This window comes from Arvicanthis niloticus, chromosome 2, assembly GCF_011762505.2.
Source record: "Arvicanthis niloticus isolate mArvNil1 chromosome 2, mArvNil1.pat.X, whole genome shotgun sequence".
Classification (NCBI taxonomy): domain Eukaryota; kingdom Metazoa; phylum Chordata; class Mammalia; order Rodentia; family Muridae; genus Arvicanthis; species Arvicanthis niloticus.
Window position 1 is genome coordinate 134,169,298 of NC_047659.1, and position 22,465 is coordinate 134,191,762.

The 22,465-nt window shown below is 43.7% G+C and overlaps 1 protein-coding gene across 2 annotated transcripts in view; it reads right to left on the minus strand.

Annotated features, from left to right (window-relative positions):
• Nucleotides 1–13,570, minus strand: part of Ncoa5 (nuclear receptor coactivator 5) — a 32,640-nt gene extending 19,070 nt beyond the window's left edge. For both annotated transcript variants that reach the window (XM_034494602.2, XM_034494603.2), the window contains exons 1-2: nucleotides 13,433–13,570; nucleotides 1,988–2,054 (exon numbers count right to left, since the gene is read on the minus strand). In XM_034494602.2, the coding sequence (XP_034350493.1) occupies nucleotides 1,988–2,025 (38 nt within the window). In that variant the 5' untranslated portion in view covers nucleotides 2,026–2,054; nucleotides 13,433–13,570. The remainder of the gene's footprint in view (nucleotides 1–1,987; nucleotides 2,055–13,432) is intronic.
• Nucleotides 13,571–22,465: the final 8,895 nt, after the last annotated feature.

A 22,465-nucleotide genomic window follows, 5' to 3' on the forward strand; every position in this document is an offset into this window, starting at 1 on the left:
TAGAATTCTTTGGAAATTGGACACATTATGTCTGTTCTTTCAAGTCATTATTAGCAACTACAACCCTGATTTGAAACCTTGTAATTCTGACCATCGTATGAAAACTGTTTGCTGCCCCACTGTATGGTTATTGAGGCAATGAGTTAAGAATAGAGATGGGAATGCCTTAAATCTGTACCACAGTCAGATGCAGCCTGATGGACAGTACATGGAGAAATTTCTTAAGTTTTAAGAATTTGTGTCTTCCAGGCTACTCACACATACCTATAAGCTAACCAAAGCAGTATTTACCTGCAAGCCCACAATCATTTTTCATTTTTTATTTTGAGACCAGCTCTAGTATCTTAGGCTAGCCTTGAACCCACTATGTATCTGATGATGATAACCTTGAACTTCTTTTGCCTCTAATTCTCAGATGCTCAGATTACAGGATGTATCGCCCACAGAGTTTATGTGGTGCTTGGCATTGAACCCAGCTTACACTAGAGGCAAGCCCTCTACCAACTGAACTATACTTACAGCCAGTCACAGGCATTATGGCATTAGGAGAAACAGAATATGATGTGCCTTCTTGCACAGTGACACACATGAATAGCTAGACAGGCATGTGACATCTGTGGCAAAGCTGCACTGTGCTGTTTGATCTAACTCCCCTCTATAGCCAAAAACGGACAAAGATTCGGCTGAAATTACAATCATTGTCTTGCTTGCAGTGTCAGCGTGAACTCTGCAGAGTATACACATGGAACATAGTTTTGACAGCTAGAAAACACCTTCTCTTCATGTCTAAATGAAAATAAAAACACAAAGCACACAGGTCGCTCCATCCACAAGCAGGACAGTTACACGTCATGTGCAAGCGCTCATGGAGTCAGGTAAATTCTCAGCTCTCAGGCCCAGTAAAGCTGTACAGTAAGATTTGTTTGAACAACTAAGCTTAGTTCATGTAGGGAATGTAGTTTAGTTCAAACATGACATTTCTGCCCCCTCCCTCTGGAGGAGTGCCACGGCGCACACGTGTGGAAGTTAGAGGGTAACTATGGGAGTCAGTTCTCTCCTTCCACTGTGTTGATCCTGGGGATCCAACTCAAGCTACAGGGTTGGTATCAAGTTCCTGTTCCCTATGAGCCATTTGCTGGAATGTTCCTTACTGTGGGTTGTAGTTTCTGTGAAAACCTGGCATTTTACCTAAGAGCATAGGCAAAATCCAGAGTGCACATGGGAGCTTTTGAGAAACATCAGTTATGAACTACATCCCATCAGCTGCATCCCACACATGCACTGCTATGGGACCACAAAGTGTGTATATAATCTCAATGGAACATTAGGAAAGTTCCCCTTTATTTCTTGAGAGTACACACCAAAGCTATGACTTTCTTGTCTATATTGGAAGGAAGACCACCTTGGGAAAATGCCTTCTGTGTTCAGGAAAGCTCAGAAAAAGGAAGACTTTGGAGAAGTGGAGTGTTTTGCCCTTTTTATTTCCCTCCAAACAAGTAACCCAAACATGCGAGCACACGGGATCTGCAGCACAGGCACAGCAGCAATCTCTCACGCAGCTCTTTCCCGGAAGCAAACCTGGGTTAACATCTGGACCGGCAGCAATTTGCAATGAAGATTCAAATCTCTGCTGCCTGTTGCAGAGCAACATGGCAGGTACACACCAACTTGACCCTGGGGCCCTCCTGCTCTGAAGGCTCCCAATGACACGTGAGCTGGGGAAAGACAGAGGTTTATCCTCTTCCAATTGCCTGCAACTCATGCTGCAAGCTGAACTTGCTGGTTTTGTCACCGAAAACACAAAGCTTCCTCTGTATCTCCTGATGTATGATTTAAAAGGTAGCAAGGCCCTTCAGACAAGGTTCTTGTTTGCTTGATCGTTTCTGATTTGTTGGGGGGGGAGAAAAGACCCTTGATGTGTGAAGTTGGGCTTAACTCCCCAGAGCCCAGCTCTCCCAAGGTAACTCACTGCTTCAGGGTACTTTACCTTCGTGTGGGGCTGGGTCTTGATGGAGCCGTATTCATATTTCTTCTTTCCGCTGCCTTATTAATATCTGAAAAGAATAATCAACCCATCTGTTCAATGCTACGGAATAAAAACAAGATCATCAGCACATTTTAAATAAAAGCAACAACCAAAAAGAAAAAAGAAAAAAAAAATGAAAGAAAGAGAGAAAGAAAGAACCAAAACCTACAATGGTAACCAGCTGGTACAAGGAAATCCATTTAGAGACATACTGGTACTTGGGCAGTTTTATTATTAAGTTAAGTCAGTACAGTGTCATGACTTACAGATAAAAATGACCCTTTATTTTGTACCTAAAACATAATTTAAATTTGATTATATCAATATCTCAATACCCTGCCAAACCCTAAACCTAACATCTTCCTGCCCAAAGGGAGGCTGAGGTGGTTGTCAGTTGGATTGTTTTTCTGGAAGGAAAGATAAGTGCAGTTTGGGAGAAAAAAAAAGCAAAGCAGTAAATAATTCTATTTTATTTATATAAAAAAACTAATATTAATGGTCTTAAAACATCTATTATTTAATAAAGCAGTCTTTTAAGATATACTTTGGGTTACTTTCCGCTGAATGGAAATCTTCCAGAATGAGATGTGAGAAAGAAACTAATTTTTAAAATGAAAGAATATGACTCATTTACATCTATAAGCTAAGGTAAGCATGAACATTTTGCATATGGGTTGTAAGAAACTGTTCCTAGTCAACTTTCATGTAGCTAGGACATGTATGTGCCACAGATGAGTAAGGGAGGCACCAGCTTAAGAGAAGAGAGCTTAGAGAAAGGCCAATGACCACATGCAATTAAAAGCCTGCTTTGTTCAAAATAAAACAGACTCACTCTTCAAAGCCTGAAGTGAGTAACAAAACACCATATTCTAAAAAAGATAATTTGAGTACTTAAAGAAACATACCAATCTATGTCTCAAAATAACACATGATCTTCTAGAAAACAAATGATGCATTAGAATCTCCAAACTCTTGGCAGATGACACACACTGCTTCCTACTGCAGTGCAGCTTCAATCCTTCCATTTGTTCCATTCAAGCAGTTAAGAGTATCACAGCTAATCACTCAAATGGATTTAAACAGTCACTTAATAGATGCTTTAAAATAGTAATTATGCATTTTTAAAAATCCCAGCTGTTTCTTATCATGTGCAAGACCACAGCACCATGAAAAGCTTAAAGTGGTCTGGGTACAGGCTCCACTCACTCTGTACGGTGTCAGCTTTAAATTCCCATCCAAGTGAGGAAGACTTGTAATTCTACTTTAAATCAGAAGTCTCGATATTATAAGAAAACTGAAGAGACTATGAATCTACAAAACCAGACAAACTTAATTCTGCCCAAATCATTCCTTACCTTCAGGATATATTTTCTTTCCTTTTCTTTTTGGCTTTTCCAGACAGGGTTTCTCTGTGTGGCCCTGGCTGTCCCGAAACATACTCTACGGACCAGACTGGCCTGGAACTCACAGAGATCCATCTGCCTCTGCTTCCTAAATGCTGGGATTAAAGGAATGTACCACCACACCCAGCTCAAGATATATTTTCTATGCAAGATTTGACTAGTAATAGCTGGCCAGAATTTGACACTGCAGATGGAACTTCTGTAATTTACAGTTCTTTAAGTTCACAAATATCTAAATCACACATTATATGACAAGCATCACAGTGAGTAACGTTTTTAAAAAACTGTGTGCATACAAGTATCAGGAATAGATAACTTCTGGGAGTCAGTGCTTTCCTTCTATGTGGGTTCCAGGATTGTGCTCAGGTTGTCAGGCTTGGCAAGCAAGTATCTTCACCCATTGAGAATCTCTCCAATTCCTAATTTTTTGATGTATGATTGTGAAGGACAAGTTCATCTTTGCAAGTGCTTCCTGACCCAGCCTGCTCATTGCACACATTAAGTACAGGACAGCTAGGATTTGGAGAAAATATAATAAATACCTTTAACTATTTACATAGTTTTCATCATATCACTCAGATACACCTGATATATGTGCTGTTTGTTTGTGGCACAAGCTGCTCTGAGATCTTAATCAAGATCTTCCTGCCTGATACCCTGAAGTGCTGGGATTTTTTTTTTTTTTTTTTTTTAGGTATAAGGTTGCTCCCTGTGGTACTATGTTAACTGGTAAGTTTGTGCCAAATCTACCTCTGTATATGAAAGGGTATTATATTGTATCCAGTCTGTGAATGCTGCCTATATAGGACTTAGGAGATCAAAGTGGTTATATATTATGAAAATTTGAGGCAACACTGGTTCCAGATAGGAAAGGGGATATTTTATGTTTAAGTTGTCAAAAACAATTTTGCAATTGAAAGGTTATTTAAAGACTACTTAAGATTCTATGCTTATATAACATTATATGCTTGGATTAATTCACCACAATTGCTCTGTAGCATCTCTTCTCCTTGCATACTACAGTGACTTATGTGGATGTGGCTTATGTTTCCTCTACAAAAAAAGACAACAAAAAAAGAAGACTTAACTCTTGAATATCTTTTCCCCTTTCTTTCTTCTTTGAGACAGACTAGCCCCAAATTCAAGACAATCCTCCTGTCTCAGTCTTCCAAGTGCTGGGATTACAGGTGTGAACCACCACGCCTGGTTTTGTTTTGCTCTGTGGTGATAGCTAGTCAAGTTGTCTGTCACTGAGCTGCAGCCTCAACATAAACTACTTCTTTAGAGGCCAGCATCCCTTTCATATGGCATGCCAAATGTTTGACTTTTCACCTTCATTTCCAAATGCCTTAATCTTTCAGCTTGACTGACATACAGAGACAATGAGCAGGAATTTTCTGGCAAAAAATCGCATTCAGGAGGACTGCCCATGTTAGGTAGGTGTGAGAGGTTTTCAGAGTTGGTGAAACATCATCACCAACATTGTTATTAAGCCCCTCACAATCCTACCACACACACAGAACTTCCTTCTGGAGACCTGAACTCCTGTCATTGGAGACAGAGGTTAGGAGTTCCTCTTTGAAATGTACATGTAATTAGCAGACAGGAGCTTCTGCACTAATGACATTATTTTCTTTCTGACTCATCAGAGAGGTAGACAGACAACATCAAGGAAATAGAAATGACCCTAAATCTAAAGGAGAAGAAAAAAGGCAGCAAGAGTCAGAGCTCTTTTGGGACGTGAAATGGAGAATTATGGTTGGATAGAAATTAATCAACAGCAGGGCAGCTGCAACTTGGGAGTTTTCCCAAAAACAGGTGGGATACCTCTTTTGAGTAGAAAAGGGAAAGATATGGCTTCTCTATTCCTATGACATATTATTTTGGCCAAACACCTTTACAAAACCCAAAGTCAGTCAGTCTTTCAATATCTTCTCTGCTTTTGCTTGGATGCTAACTTTGTACAGTTTAATAATTTTTATCAGCAAAATGAGTACCATTCAGTATCACCATAATCAGAGGATATATAAAACCTTGACTGCAACACCTATGATTTCCAAGCAGTCTTCAGAAAGTTTCACATTAAAAGCACTTCTTATTAAGATTTTTAAGTCAAGAAAATCAACACCATCTTAAGAGATTTACAGCAAAAGGAAAAACTGGGAAAATAATCAAGAAAACATGTTACACAGAAGTAGTAGAGCCATTTTAAACCATGAAAGATCAGGGTGAAGAATTCTCAAAGAGTGTGTAGTTTCCAATTTACAGTTTTACTTCAAACTAATACACCAGGCAGGGGCCCAAGTGTTATAAGTATGCATAGTAACATTCATTGTACCATGAACTATTTTGACCACACACACACTCACTCTGACAGCCAACAATTATAAAACAAGTTTTCAGTTTGTTTCTGCAGTACTAGGGACTGAACACAGGGCCATATGAAACAAGCTGTCTACTGTGGAGCCACAGATATGTCCTTCAAAACAACCTTAAAACTGGATTTTTCTAGTTAGCAGGCTACAGCAACAGAAAACAATGAGGATGTAACCGCAATGTGAACTGTGCGACTAGAACTGTTCACAGCACCATTATCACTGCTGAAAGACTCCAGAAGCCCATATCATTCTAATAACTGCCAACAAAGAAAATCAAACTTGTCCCAAATTTTAAGTGTGTGTATGTATCCTGATTGCTGAAAACCAATCAGGAGTGATTAAATTGGCATTACATGAAGATGACACTATTTAATAACCAAACCCACAAAGACAGTATATATCACCCTGTGCATTCCCAAAATTGGAAGGAAAAAATGACAGGGTTTCTAAAGGACAATGACTTTGGTGACACATGTAAATCAGAGACAACTTGATGAGTTTTAGTATCACAGGTCAGATATAAAATGCTATGCTTGCCGTATCTCTTCTAACCAGCCCTTTAAGCTAACTTCACCCTGAATGCTATACATTCCCTCATTTATGTCTTTCACTCTGTATTTATTATTTCTTTAACTGTATTAACATAACATTCCTGGAAATAGGAACTTATGAAGTGCTCGTTCTGTCCCCCAGCATGTACAGAACATCATGTGCACAATTTGATCCAATCCTTTCACAACTCTTTAGCTGGAACTACACACTGTGACCCTGTCTCAAAAAGGAATATCCAATATGCAGACAAGGAAACTCGAGGACCACAAAAAAACATGTGGTTTATCTTAGACTACAGTATTATCAAGACCCACATCTGGAGGTCTAGAAGTTTGGAGACAGCAGATCCTGATGTCAGCCATCTAGTTCTTGAGAGATCCTGTCTCAAAGCAATACCATAGAGGGCAATAGGGGAAAATACCTATGTTCTATTCTGACATCCCTAGGCACAAGGACATTCATGCTCATGTGTATACTCTGTATACTCTGTACACACACACACACACACACACACACACACACACACACACACACACACACACACACGGCAAATCTGGAACTCAGATCCAAGTCACCAACACAAAATGCTTAAATATCAGGCTAAGCTGCCCCCAACAGGTACATGGTTTCACTTTAGAATATTATTAGGATTTATTATAGTCCAGGGGAACCCATAAGAGTCAGTATGTTGGACACCCAATGTTTGAATGCCTCACAGATACTCAATGGAGTACAAAGGAGGTACTTATTTAAGTACTACTTCTATCAATTTCTACTCCTCAGACAAAAATTATTCATTTTGGCCTCTAACTCCAAATTCTGCTGCCTCAGCCTCCTAAATATTAGGATGAAAGGACTCAAAAAACAAAACAAAACAAAACAAAAAACCTTTAAAAAACATTAATTTCCTGCTCTTTTAATTTTAAGTGTGTGTATGTATGCAAGAGACAAAGACAGAGTACCCACATGAACATTCTTGGGCACACTGAGGATTGAACCCATGACCTTGTGCAGGGCGGGCAAAACTCTTAATATTGAGATAACCCTTGTCATCTCTCTCTCTTTTTTTGAGCTTAACTTTTAAATTTATTCTATTTTCTGAAGCTCAATTGAAAAAAAGAAACAAACCCACAAGTAAGTGTAGCTCTTACCCCTCAAAGTAGCTTCTTTTCGCAGCAAATGAGTATTATGGAGATCCACAATCTGGCCAAAATGCATAGACTATGGGACCATGGGCTGCCCAACCCCAACTGATACATTTAAAACATAATCCCTACAACTAAAGCTCAGGGAACATCTTGGAAGAGGAGATGGAAAGACAATGTTAAGAACCAGAGAACCAGGACACCTTCTGTGAGACAGTGTCCTGTAGATGTATTAGGAAAGATGCACCCATGAAAAGCTCAACAATACTACTGCCTCAACAATATTTGCACAATGACAACCTAATTCACATCCCAATGTAGATAGAGGAAATTTCACAAGGTCCTATCCCTAGATGAAGAGCTACCTATAGGCAAGTAATGGCTGCTGAGAGAAACCTAACACTTTTTTTTTTTTCAGAGACAAGCCCCAATAGGCTATCCAATCCCAAGTGGTCAGCCCCTATACACATGTACACAGGAGCAACACTAAACAGACTCATATTTTGGTTTGTATATGCTTGGAGCAGGGAGTGGCACATTAGGAGTGGCCTTGTTGGCGTAGATGTGTCACGGTGGGCGTGGGCTTTAATACCCTTGTCCTAGCTGCCTAGAAGCCAGTCTTCTCTGCCTTCAGAACAAGATGTGGAAAATTCTCAGTTCCTCCTACACCATGCCTACCTGGATACTGCCATGCTCCCATCCTGATGATTAAGAACCTCTGAACTTGTAAGCCAGCCCCAATTAAATGCTATCTTTGTAACAGTTGCCTTGGTCATGGTGTTTGTTCACAGCAGTAAAACCCTAAGACACATACATACATAACACACATCACACACAGACACACACATACACACACAGTGTAGAATAACTGAGCCAAGTTATCATTCATCACTTTAAATATTTACTCATTCCTAACTGTATTTTTCAGCCTGCAGTAACCATCCCTTTCTCCTTCTGTGAGATAGCTTTGTGAACTAGCTTTAGATTCCACATAAGTATGATCAGCGAGCTAGTGTCTGTCTGGGCCTAGCGATCCCCCCTTTCTTCTTTTGGCCCAGATCTGTGCTGTAGCCCTACTTAATTTCTGTGTCTGAGTCTTCTTAATAAATGGAATATTCTACTGTGTTTGCTATGTAGCATTCTTTAGGGACCACCGACTTAATAGTGAAAGAAAAGAGGTAGAGAAAATTTCAAAAGATCATAATTTTTACCTTTAATAATAAAATATAAAATGATCTAAAGGTCAAAATGATATCAGCCACTGAGTTTCCCATTAGCCAGGCTTCTAATACCTTAACAGCCATCAGTCTGTTAGTTTAGCTCACTATTCACAAAGACAACCATTCTTCATTTTCTTAACATTAAAAAAAAAAAAAAAATCCATCAGCTTAACTTTTAATTCAATGCCAGTGGTGGAACAAAGGGACTTGAGCCCTCTAGGCAAAAGCTCCAGCACCAGCTTCACCCAAGCCATTCTTCCTAAGTGGACACCTGAGCAGGCATGAATATATTCAGTCAGACAGGAGATTCTCCCAACTTTTTCATCTTACAAAACTGAAACTCTATGTCCATGAAACAAGACCTTCCCAGTCCTTCTCTCATGCATGCATGTATTTTCACATACATACATACATACATTCATTCATTCATTCATTCCCTATGTCATACTGTCCTTCTCTCGTGCATGCATGTTCCTGTATTTTCACATACATACATACATTCATTCATCCCCTATGTCATACTGTCCTTCTCTTGTGCATGCATGTTCCTGTATTTTCACATACATACATACATACATTCATTCATCCCCTATGTCATACTGTCCTTCTCTTGTGCATGCATATTCCTGTATTTTTACATACATACATACATACATTCATCCCCTATGTCATACTGTCCTTCTCTCGTGCATGCATGTTCCTATATTTTCACATACATACATTCATTCATTCCCTATGTCACACTGCTTTAATGATGATGTGTCAGTACTTCCTAGAAAGTTCATGAAAAATCACATTCCTAGGCCCTGTCTTACGTTTACAGAATCTGAATATTGGGACCAGTCTTCTGTAGTTTAACTAAATTCTCAGGAGACTTTCAACAAATATTTCGGAAGTACTAGTCTGTTACCTATACATTCCTCTAGCTTACACAATACAACATATGGTTAGGCCTTCTATTTACAAGTCTCTCCCTAAACCCTGTTCAAATAGAAATAATAAACATCAACCTTTAGAAAGAAACCTAGTCACAACCAGGATTACTGATAGTGACAACTGCTGGCTTGCGTGTGTACTTGTCTTCAAAAGTTCTTAATTATAAAAATGGTTTCAGCAGTGGCGGCACGCGCCCTTAATCGAGGAACGGTGGAAGCAGAAGCAGGAGGATCTTGGTGAGTTCAAGGTCAGCCTGGTGTACAGGGTGAGTTCCAGAACAGCCAGGGCTACACAGAGAAATCCTATTTTGAAAAGTCAGAACAAAAAATGGTATCAGTTTAATAGTTTAAACTAGACTTTTCTTGTCTTTTTGGCTAAGTTGTAGTGTAGTCTAAACTAGGAAGAATATGGAATATTTAGAATGGCTGAGGACTTTTTGATAACTAATTCCTTACATTCAGAAGAATGTCTTTTCCTAACAAGAAATGTCTACCAAGATCCCAATGTCTGTTTGATAACTTCAGATTTATTCCACTTTTAGTGGTGTGGATGTGAAAGTGCGTACGCGGCCATTTTAATTTTTTCCCCAAAAGTTGCATTTAGATAGTAGAACAAAATGCTTCAAAGAGGACCCCAGGAACAAAACAATACTCATAGCTCTGGCTTGTAGAATTACCAGTTTGCACTTCATTACCAGAGAACTGGATAACATGCTTCAAAAACAATAAACTCAGTTTGTTGCTGGAATTGCCAACCCCAATAAGCCCATATAAAACCACACAATCATTATAATTATATGCTATAAGCCTAGATTGGGCAGATCTTAACACTACCCTAACTTATTCCCCAGCTATAAGACACCTTTCTACTTGCGGTTTCTTTTGGCCAAGTGGCTCTGGTCCATCATGGCTTCTTCCTCCACTTCTTCAGTCCTGTCTCCTTTCCTCTTCTAACTGCCCAATCACAGGTTCTAGCCTGTATTGACCAGTTCAAATGGGAAGAAGGTTCACATGAGATCACCTGAGTACTTGATGGGCTACTCTCAGGGGCAACCCCTCCAGGAAGCAGAATTAACACCAGAATACAAACAGCACTGGACAACCCACAACACAGTATATTAAAGGAAAGCCATCAGATCGCACTTTCTCTAGGACGGGGACCAGAGAGCCCATAACTGTGTAGTTACTAACTTTAACCTCTGGAACCTGCGCTGATAGTCCTATTTCTTCTGGAAGTCATGGTGTGATTATACTTTTTACAATTTTCAGGGGTTGTGTTTCCTTGTTTTTGCTATTGTCACAGCATTTTCTTTCTAACAGTTTATGTTTGTGGGTTATTTCTATTTAAACAGGATTGAGGGAAACTTCTAAATAAAGGGCCTAACTGTATGTTATATAGTGTAAGCTGGAGGAATAACTAGGATATTGGAATCCTGGCACTGCTTTAGACAGTAGCCTTACCCTTATCTTTCACTAAACCATCTATCAATGAGAGTAACAGAGGGTCACTTCCCGTTGGGCACCGCTCTTTTAGCTATGTGACAGGTTAACTCTGTTTAAGCAGATAGTCTAGCCAACAGTAACCTGTCAGACAGCAACCTTACAAACTAACCTGCAGGAACAGAAGAGTGGCATGTACCATGTGCACTGCTAGCTGGGGACTCCCTCTGCAACTAAGCATCTGTGATGAGTTTACAAACACAGACAATTTTCATGTGGGGAGTCAAAACCTGAAGAAAACTAAAGGGTACATTCCAAAGGTTTCCTTTACTGTAAAAGCTTTTCCATTCTTAAACGCACAGGTGAATTCAGTTCTCACAGTGCAGCAAGCTTATAAAGGCACTGCCATCTGCAGGCCGCAGGCACCGAGTGCCTGTAATCCTTATTTACAATAAAGTTTAGAAGCAAACCATTGTTTATTTAGCTTGTAGCACTGGTAAATGAGGGTCCACTTGCTGACATTCCGAAATGGTACTCCTGAGTAAAGTAAAATTCCCCTTGCTTCTCTGCACAGGATTGCTGCTGAGAAGTTTGGGACATGAACTCTGTGTTCAATCTGAGGTTAGCACCCCAAAATACAGACTTCTTGTCATATAGCCCTTGGTGGTAGGGTATCTGGAACGACCCAAGTTGGCTTTTCTGACTTTTCTTTCAGAAAACAAATCTGCTTTCATACTTTATAAAAACTGAATTTATCATCAGATAACTAATGGGACATGAACAGCTGATATTCATTTAGTCTTGCAATGTGATTGTTTTGCTAGCACATTATACAAGGAAAAGCAGTCTAGTCTCCTACGTTTAGGTAGAGACTAACGCATATCTGGGGGCTCAAAAAATATATGAAAGCTAAAACACGAGCTAAATGGAAGAGACAAACCAAAAGGAAGGCATGCACGCTAACCATTAGTCAAGTGGTCTCCAATTCCCCCACAAGGCAAAACTAGGGCCTTGTTCCAAAATGTTGATACACAGTTGCTTTTCATACTCAGACAGATACAGACAAGTGTAAGTGTACTGTTGTCAAAAGCCCCATCAGGGTTTGCAGAAACATTCTTTCATAAACTTTCAAGGTGGCTACCAAACCACAATAAGAAAGCAAGGAAACATACCCAGTGCATCTGAGGGAGGGTTCCTGCAGCTCCTGGGACTAGCACTTCTAAAGGACAACCTTTTACAACGAGAAAGCTCAGAATATTAATCATCACCCCGAAGATCCAGGGACATTTCAATGGGATCTGGAATGCCGCAGGGGGAAAAACTTCCATATACAGTGAAAGACATGACAATTAACCTCGTACTCCACGGGCAGCGGTTCCCAAAGCCTGGAGCGCACAACTTCAGGAGGAACAAGGACACAGTGTTTATTTTAATAGACAGGTATTTATTTTTTTTTTTTAATGAGCGTGAGAGCAATAACTGGCTTTCCATTATACCGTTTGGGGTTCAAATTTCCGCCTTAAACAAATGCATTTAAGGGGGAGGGGGAGGGGGAGTCAGAGTCAGTTTAAAGAAAAACATTTAATATTTGGTATCTATACAGATATAGGCGAACTGTTAATAAAGGTGCAGCGCGAGGGACGGAAGCTGAGGAGACGTGGTCCTAAGCAATGCCCCTGACCCGCTACCGGGTGCGGGAAGGGCCCATGCTAGGACCCTGGGAAGCCAGTAGGTTCCGGCGCCCTGTCCGTGCGAACCTCCGGCACAATTTCTCTCGCTCGGTTCTCCGGGCCCAGGGTCCGCGTCCATATAAAAGGGCGAGATGTCACACAAGTTGACATCTCGGGAATACGCCCAGGGCGACAGCGCTCCCTAGGCTGCTAGGGGTCAGGACACCGCCGCCGAGACCCGTATCCTGAACCCCGGTTCGAATCCCTCCTGTGCCATTAACTCACAGAGAGCTCCCCTACCCCTGCCCACCAAACCCCCGGGCGGGCGACTTCACAGACTCGAGTGCAGGGCGTGCTCGATCCTACAAAGAAGCCTCAGCAGCTGCGACCCAGCCGGGCCGCGGTGCCCACCTCAGCGCACAGTCAGTCACTCGCTCGCTCGCTCGCCTACTGGGTCCGCCAGACTCGGGTCTGGGCCGGACCGGAGCCGGAGGCAGCCGCGCCCCGCTCCGGGGCATGCGCAGCCTCGCGCGTGCCCGGAGAGCAGGCCGCGGCCGCGCATCGAACGGGCCCTCCTGCCTCAGCGTCCCCCTCACCCCCCTCCCAACCGCCTGCCCATCAGTACTACGCTTCGGCGGACGGCCACCGCTTCCCGGCACTCACCGCTACCAGCGCGGCCGCCTCCCCGCCGCTCCTCCGCCTCAGGCCCGCCGCTGCCGCCTCGTCCTCAGCCCACCTGCCCGCCGTAGGACAAAGGCGCCACCAACCGACTAGCGCGGGCACGAGGCAATGGCGGCCGGGGCGGAGTGTGGAAGTGGGGGCAGAGGGCGCGCACGCAGCGGCGGCCGCGGCAGTGTCGTAAAGAGCGTGTGGATTTACGGCAGGGCTGAGTTGAGGCGTCCATCTCCTTGGCGACAGAGGCACGGTGGTGGCTTTGAGGCGGCGGGTGAGAACGCCAGTGGTTGCCTAGTAACGGGGGTCGCTCTTGAAGACCCGCTCTACGCATGCGCTACGCAAAGGACTTCGATCTGGCCTTTCCATTATCCAGAGCCCTTTTCCTCACCCTTCACTTTACAACTGGAACGTTAGAGTCCCCCAGTACTTTCAGCCCTGTAAAACTTAAAGCCCCGAACGGCCAAGCCGCTGTAGATGGAAAATGTGCAGTACCCAAACCTGATCACAAGGAACAAAGAGCAGAGCGGTGAAGAAAAAACTGTATTTAAATTTGCATTTAAATAGGTTGTGTATCCTATTTGTTGCCGAGTTGCCTCTAGGAGCAAAAGGCTCCTAGAGAAAATACCCACAGGTTTTTCTGGAGATACTACTTTGAGGAATATTCAAGGTCAAAAATTGCCTACAATGTCACTGTCGACCATGAAGCAAGTAAACTATGTTGTGGGTCCCTCCCCCCATTTAATCTAGAGTTTGTCACAGGGACTGGAATTTACAGTTGTAAATGCTTTCCATGAATCAAAGCTATGGCTACATGAGTCACCTCACACCTCAGAGAAGTCCTCAAATGCCATCGGGCCTCATCTTCCTCCTTGGGAATAGTACAGGTCAACTAAAATGGTGGCTGTGGAATTTGAACACTATGAGAGGCCCAGTTTCTTTGAACCTCGGATCCTATATTCACTCTGTTTGTTGACTCACTGTTTCTTGTGCATTTGCTACAAAGACCTCAAAACTTGGCTGGTGAGTTGGTTCTGGAGGGAAAGGTGCGTGGCTGCCTAGTCTGATGACCTGAGTTTAACCCCACATGTGCACACACAAACATGCACACATGCACACACACATTAAAAAACAAAAGCCGCTGGACAGTGGTGGCGCACGCCTTTAATCCCAGCACTTGGGAGGCAGAGGCAGAGGCAGAGAGGCAGAGGCAGAGAGGCAGAGAGAGGGAGAGAGAGGCAGAGAGAGGCAGAGAGAGGCAGAGAGAGAGAGGCAGAGAGAGAGAGGCAGAGAGAGGCAGAGAGGCAGAGAGAGAGGCAGAGAGAGAGGCAGAGAGGCAGAGAGGCAGAGGAGAGACAGAGGAGAGACAGAGAGGCAGAGGCAGAGGCAGGAGGCAGGAGGCAGGAGAGGCAGGAGAGGCAGGAGAGGCAGGAGAGGCAGGAGAGGCAGGAGAGGCAGGAGAGGCAGGAGAGGCAGGAGAGGCAGGAGAGGCAGGAGAGGCAGCAGAGGCAGAGGCAGAGGCAGGCAGAGGCAGGTGGATTTCTGAGTTTGAGGCCAGCCTGGTCTACAGAATGAGTTCCAGGACAGCCAGGGCTACACAGAGAAACCGTATCTGGAAAAGTAAAAATAAATAAATAAATAAATAAATAACAAAAGCCATCTGGTATGTCACTGGACATCTTTCATAACAATATTTAGGGGACAGAGGCAGGCAGACCACTATGCATTCAAGATCAGCCTATCCATAAGGAATTGCAGGTCAGCAAGAGAGACCCTACCTCAAAACTTTTCTTTTTAATTATAAAATAATTCTTTAAAAGACTCTGTGACTTGATGTGTACCTTCATGCTAGGCACCATCTTAGCAAATTGAAGACCCTTCTCTGTTCTCTTGGAGAGTAGAGGCTAGCAGAAAGAAGGAACTCAGGTTACAAAGGCATCACACAGGAGTGTGTAGCTGCACACCGAGATACATGCTGGTGGGAAGAAGTAGTCATTCTCAGTCTGGAGCTGGAACTAACTGTACACACGGGTGAAACGGTTGTAAAAATGATTATAAGAATGGATGAGATTAGAGATCAAACGAGACAATCTGTCAAATAGATAGCCCACAGACACTTATCCTTTCTTCTCTAAAATAGGTCCTTAGGTATAGGTTGCAGAAATGACCCGACACTAACAGCATTAGTTGTCCTTGCAGAGGACCTAGGCTGGGTTCCCAGCACCTAAATGTTAGCTCACGACTGTCTTCAACTCCAGTTCCAGAATATCCGTTGCCAGCTTCTTGTCTATGCAAACAGCAGGCATGAATGTGGTGCACGTATCTAACACTCAGGCATCATACTCATACACGTAAAATAAAACGTATTTAAAATACATTCTAAATTTTAAAAAATTGGGAATCATATCAATTAGTTTAGTGTCTCCATTATGGTTTCTCTTGCTGAGTACAGACACCACGACCACAACAACTCTTATTAGAAAACATTTCATTGGGGCTGGCTTACATTTCAGAGGTTTAGCCCATTATCCTCATGGCAGGGAGCATGGCAGCACATGGGCAGACAGACATGGTGCTGAAGGGGAAGCCGAGAGTTCTACATGTGGACAGGGTAGGCAAACAGGAGGAGAAAAAGACACACCTCCTAACAGTGCCACTTCGTACAAGCCTAAGGGGGCCATTTTCTGTCAAATCTTACAAGCCTATACTCCTAGCTCTCAGGAGGTAAAGGGGGAGATCAGAAGTTCATGGCCACCCTCCACTACACAGAGAGTTGGAGGCCAGCCTGGGCAACATAAGCCAAAGGCAAAACACTGTTGAGTTTAGAGATGGTGTCTGGTCACACTCCAATGTCAGTGTGGCTTTGTGCTGCTGTAGTAGCCAGAAAAATGACTGCCAAAGATGCTCATGTCCTCATTTCTGGAACCTGTGAATCTGTCTCCACGGCAATACGGATCATGCCATTGGTTTTTGATGTAGGAGCTCTCACTGGGTTGTCTAGGTGGGCCCATATAATTGCACGAGTTTTTATAAAGAGAGAGATGGGAGGAGATGAGAAGCGGGTAAAGGGAAGTGAGATAGTTTAGATGTGAAATGCCCCTCATGAGTCATGCATGTGAACACTTGATCTCCAGAAGGTGGTACTGTATGGGGAGTCACGGAAACTTTTGGGAGTGAGGGGCTAGCTGGAGGTGAGAAGCAATCCCTGGAACCTCCACATTCTGATGCACCAAAATCTGAGAAGCAGAAGCCTCACGTTCCTACTGCCGTGCATTCTCTGCTGAGACGGGCTGGGAACCCCCATAACTGTGAGCATAATAAATCCTTCCTCCAGCAGCTGCTTCTCTCAGGCATTTGCTGGGGGTAGGAGGAGAAGGAGAGGTACCGGTTGATCCTGGAAAGCAAGCAGCTTCTAGGATGTACAAGAGACTGAGAGATAAATGTTCTCACAAACCCTACTGGAAGAAACACAGCCCTTCTGATTTTTTTTTTAACTTTAGACTCTATTTTCTGTAGGAAACATGATTTTTCTGTAAGTCTTAACATAACTTACCTCTTGCCCTTTAATAATTAAACTTTTAATTAAAATTGATTTTGACGAGCCACAGGTCAGTCTAATTAGATTTCCTCTTCCTTTAAGTGATTTAACAGCAAATAACACTTCAAATAATTTTTGTGTGTGTTCATTTTTTTGTAGGAGAGTTTGAGACAGGGCTTCTTTGTGCTGCCCTGGCTGTCCTAGAATTAGTTCTGTAAACCAGGTTGACCTTGAACTCACAGAGATCTGCCTTTCCTCTTGGCTCCCGAGTGCTGGGATAAAAGATGTGCACCACCACTGCCCAGTTTCAGTATGCTTGATTGGCCTTGAAGTCACCCTGGAGCAGAGGATGGTTTTGAATTCCTGACCCTTCTACCTCCTAGGTGCCAAGACTAGAGATGCACACCACCATGCCTTGCTCACCCCGAGGATTAAGTTTACGGTTACCTGCTGTTGCAGTGATATCTCCTCTTTGATTGCTATTATACCCGATGGAATGTGGTTTAGTCTGTCTGCAGAGCCATGGAATGCACTTTTGAAACACTTAAAAAGTGTTCTTTAAAAAGAATATATGCGACTGAGATGACCAAGTTAATCCTTTCAGCGCCCTGCCATCAGAAAGTCTCAAAAGATCCAGCTCCCCGGTTGTCTCTGTACAGGGAAATGTAAAGAGACCATAAATCAGACAGATTGCAAAGAATAACAACAGCAGACAGGGACAGTGGGTTCCCATCTGTGAGATTCTGATTCAGGGAACCTGAGATAGAGTCTGAGAATACCTTCCTGTGTGTTTGTACCTGTATGTGTGCATGTATGTACAAGTTCATGTTTTTGTGTGTGGGCATATGTGTAGTGGTGTATGAATGTATGTAATGTGTGTACAAGCTCATGCTTGTGTTGGGGGGGGTATGTGGGCTGTATGCATATATGTGCATGCATGTATAAGTCATGCTTGGGGGTATGTATGGTGTGTGTATGTATGTGAATGCGTGTACAGGCCCATGTTTATATGTGTGGTGTATGCACGTATGTGTACTGCGTGTATGTACAAGTCCATGCTTGTGTGTATGGCCAGAGGTCAATGTTGAATATCTTCCTCTATCACTGTCCAACTTCGGGTTTTGGGGTTTTGTTTTTTTGTTTTGATATAGGTCTCTCAATAAAATTGGAGCTATCCGGGCAGTGGTGGTGCATGCCTTTAATCCCAGCACTTGGGAGGCAGAGGCAGGCGGATTTCTGAGTTTGAGGCCAGCCTGGTCTACAGAGTGAGTTCCAGGACAGCCAGGGCTACACAGAGAAACCCTGTCTTGAAAAAAAAAAAATTGGAGCTCACCAATTAGCTAGGCCGACTGACCATCGAGTGCCCATGTGCTGGAATCACGGGTGTGCATTGCCATGGCTGGGGTTTTGTGTGAAGGTTAGAGATCTGAACTCAATCCTCATGCTGGCTCAGCAAAGACTTTAACCACTGAGCCGTCTCCTTGCCCCCACCCCCTTTTATCTTGAGACAGGGTCTTCCTGTGTAATCCAAGCCCCGAGCCAGGGATCCTGCCTCAGCCTCCCCAGTGCTGGGATTACAGTTGTGCACCGTTGTCCTCCACAAGGATCTGCACTTTAATTTTAAAAAAGTTCTCCCAGGTTTGCAAGTTACTGGGCTGGGTAATTAAAACTGCAAAGACAACACACCAAATTGCCATTCACCAGAGGTCACCATCTCTCAGAGTCCTTTGTAGACAACCCAAACTCACTATGTTAAATGTCCTGTCTGAAGCTTTCAGCTGGAGACCTGGCTGGCTCAGTTCAGAATCTGAAGATGAATGTTCCAGGTTTAACCCAGTGGTAAAGGCACCATGTCCACCTTGTTTGTGGGTTCTAGGAATCAGGAAGGGCTGGCCTAGCAGTTCTAGTTCAGAGTTCGTGGCTGCCTCAGGGACAGAGGCTCCTGGAGCAACTGTGGGTTGGCTAGGTCTCTTCCCTCACATAGCCCTGGAGTCTCCCCACCACGTCAGTCCTCCACATGCTCGGGCTTCATGGCGCCCTGGGCCACTCTTGCTGTTCACACATAGCTGAGGGCTCCAAGAGAGCAGCTGAGAGAACCAGGGAGCTGCTACACTGCGTTCTGCGACAGAGCTCGAGGAATCATACAAGCCTGGCCAGCTTGAAGCAAGGAAGACAGAACCATTACCTCTGCATGGGAGCAATGTGAGGGCCGCACTCTGAGAAGCGCATGCAGAATGGGGAGGAGCTGTGGCTACCTTTGAAAACTCTGTCCGCACAGTGGAATCATTTCCCAACCCCACAGCTGCTGTACTTGAGCCTTTCCCTCACATCTTTCTTGGATCTCTCCATGTCTCTGTGCATCTCGGGCATCACCTGGTCTATGCTTTTTGAATTCTTGGTTTGGTTTACTCCATATATATATATATATATATATATATATATATATATATATATATATATATGTGCATATTCAATATATATATTACATATACAAAAATTATCATTTTATTCATTGTTTTTGAGACAGGGTCTCATTATGTACCTCTGGCTGGTCTGGAACTTGCTATTTAAATCAGAGTGGCCTTGAACTTACAGAGATCTGCCCGTCTCTGCTGGGATTAAAAGTGTGCACCACCACACCAGCTGGGATATTTTTGCAAGATGAATCTGTCCCCAATTGATCTAGGATGAACATAAAGTCCTCTGAGACCAGTTTCCTTTCTGCCTTCCTGCTTACTTGAGGCTATTGACCTCTGAGCTTTCAGTGTGTAACCACAGTGGTCCTGTCAGGCCTAACACATGCCATGTTCTTTGTACCTCAGGGTCTCTGTGTCTCTCGTTCTATTCTCTCGGCCCATTCCTTCTTCTTTCTTCATCTTTCCTTCTTTCTCTTCCCACTCTAATGAAGTCCAACTAATCCTAACGGCTTCAGTTTGACCTCAAGTCTCACGCTCTGTGTAGCAAAGCAGTGTGACAGGGTAGATAGGAGAACAGACTGTGACTCAGTACCTGGGTTCAGTCCTTAGATCGCCCATTTTCTACTGTGCAGCCTTGGGTACAATCCCCTAACCTCTACATATTTAAAATAGGCAAACCACTTAGCAGTGGGCCCGACACATAATACTCAATGGGTAATTGGCAGCCTGTTACTTGAGGTGCTACCTAATCTCTGACTTGGGGCCCACTGCTGAGGACAGAGGGGTGCTAAATACAAAGCAAGTACCTTTGGCCTGGGGTTCATGAACTTGGATGTCTCTAGTGACCAGAAGCAAGCCTTTCTCTTGATTGTGAATTGCTGCTTCATTTCCCACAGAGCTCAGACACGTCTAGCTTGCTGTGAGACTAGAGACTGAACCCACTAGGGTTTTACACACGCTTGGCAAGTGCTCTCCTATGACCTACATCCTCAGCTCTCTTTTGACTTCTGACTTTGAGCCAGAGTCTCACTAAATTGCCCAGGCTGTCTTTGAACTCACTCTGCAGCTCTGACTGACTTTGAACTTTTGATTCCCCTGCCCCAGCCTCTTGAGTGAGTAACGGGGATAAACAGCCTGTGCCGCTAGCCTGCAGACATCTTTCTTACGCACTCGTCCTTACATTTTGATGGTAGAGGACTTACCACTTAATTAATGAGCAAGCACAGAGCACCAGACCGCGTGCTTAGTGACATAATTTGATGATTGACTGTCTATATAATTGCTTTTGTTCATGACACCATCATGGTGTGGCGTTTGAACCCACTTGGAGAAATCAGAGACTCAGATTCAATTCAAATTCAGATAAAATGAATCTAGTCTTACGGCCAACAGCCATAGAGCCACAGCCTTGTGGAAGAGGGTTCAGGTGGGTTTGAAGACGGACGTCAGAAAGGCACGTGTTACAACTACCCGTGGAATCCACAGCTGGGCAGGAAAATCCATTTTACTTCCCCCAGTTGTTTCTTTCCCACTATATAGAAATAAAAGACCATTCCGTCTCTCTCCCACAGTGATAAGCAGGTTTTAGAAGCAATAGCTGTTAACACCCCAGGGCCCACTATCTCATTCTTATCTCACCTGCAGGCCTCTAGGATCTCCTCAGCATTCCAGAGCAAAAGGTCAGCGAAGGTCAAAGGCCATGAGGGATGGATGCTTGGGACCTGTGGGAATTATCACTCAGGTCTGAGCTCTAGTGACTGGGATAGAGCAGTTCATTTCTGGGCAGGCAAAAAAACAGGTTAGGGCTGGCTATCACATCCCCATACTGTCTTTTTCCTTGGGAAATATTCGACCTCTCCAGACAGCCAGAGGAGGTCACAGCACACTAACACTTAGAAACAAAGCTAGTCATCAATGTAGACATCTCTTGGGGTATATGAAAGACTTAGGGTGCTCTTTGAGACAGGAACTTTGCTGAGCACTTTAGACATAACCTTACTCTATAACTACCTAAAACACAGATATTGCTACCCCATTTTCTGGATGAGAATGTTGAGTCTCAGAGGAGTAGATAATTACCCAAGGGCATAAGGTAGTCTACTTGTGGTGGGATACTTGCTCTTAATATGTCCCATATAAACAGTGATTCTTCCTTCCATTTTGCAGATGAGTAAACTGAGACTCAAAAGATGTGAATTCATTCTGCTCCCTCTCACATTGTTAAGAATCACAGTCAAGATTTCAACCCATGTCATTGAGACTTCAAAGCCCTCTTGTTCTACTATACCTTATGGCATTTTTTAGGAAAGTACCATGGAAACGCAGTCTGGGTAAGTTGATGGTTGGCCATGTGTATGGCTCCAGGAAGTGTGGCTGTGCCATCCTTCAGGATTAGATGGTGTGGACAGAAAGAACTACTTTCCTCATTCCTGTTATGGAGTCACAGGCCAGTGCCGGGGACATGCTAGCCAATGCGAAGTACACACCAGGGTAAGGAGAACTCCCTTAGCCCCCATTGTTTAGACAGAAGAGTCAAAAGTAGGAAGTGAGAGATAAAAGCGCTCACAGGTAACGAGTTCTCTCTCTCGGGCTGAAACAGAAAGGAGCGGCGCTATCGTTAGTGATGAGCCACACAAGATGAAAGTCTCGTGACCCTCGAGTGTAATGAGATGAAGATGAGGTAATGTGATGTTTTATAACGATAGAGGATCTGCGGAGCTGGGAATTATCTCAGCGTGAATGAATACTACGGGGAAGCCGAACAATGGGGCCGTCTGGAAGCAGTTCTCTATTCCGCTGTTATTTATAGTGGCGTTCATCTTCTCTTTCAGTTCAGAGGTCACCCGGGCGCTTGTCTCACCTTGCCGAGTGTATGAAAATACAGAGCTCCTCGCAGTCTGCTTCTTTCCGCAGAGCCTGTCACATACAAAGGAGAGGAGAGGAGAGGAGAGGAGAGGAGAGGAGAGGAGAGGAGAGGAGAGGAGAGGAGAGGAGAGGAGAGGAGAGGAGAGGAGAAGGCAGAGCCCTCCAGAGCAGGGAATGAAAAGCTCAGGCTGCCGAGTAGTGGTG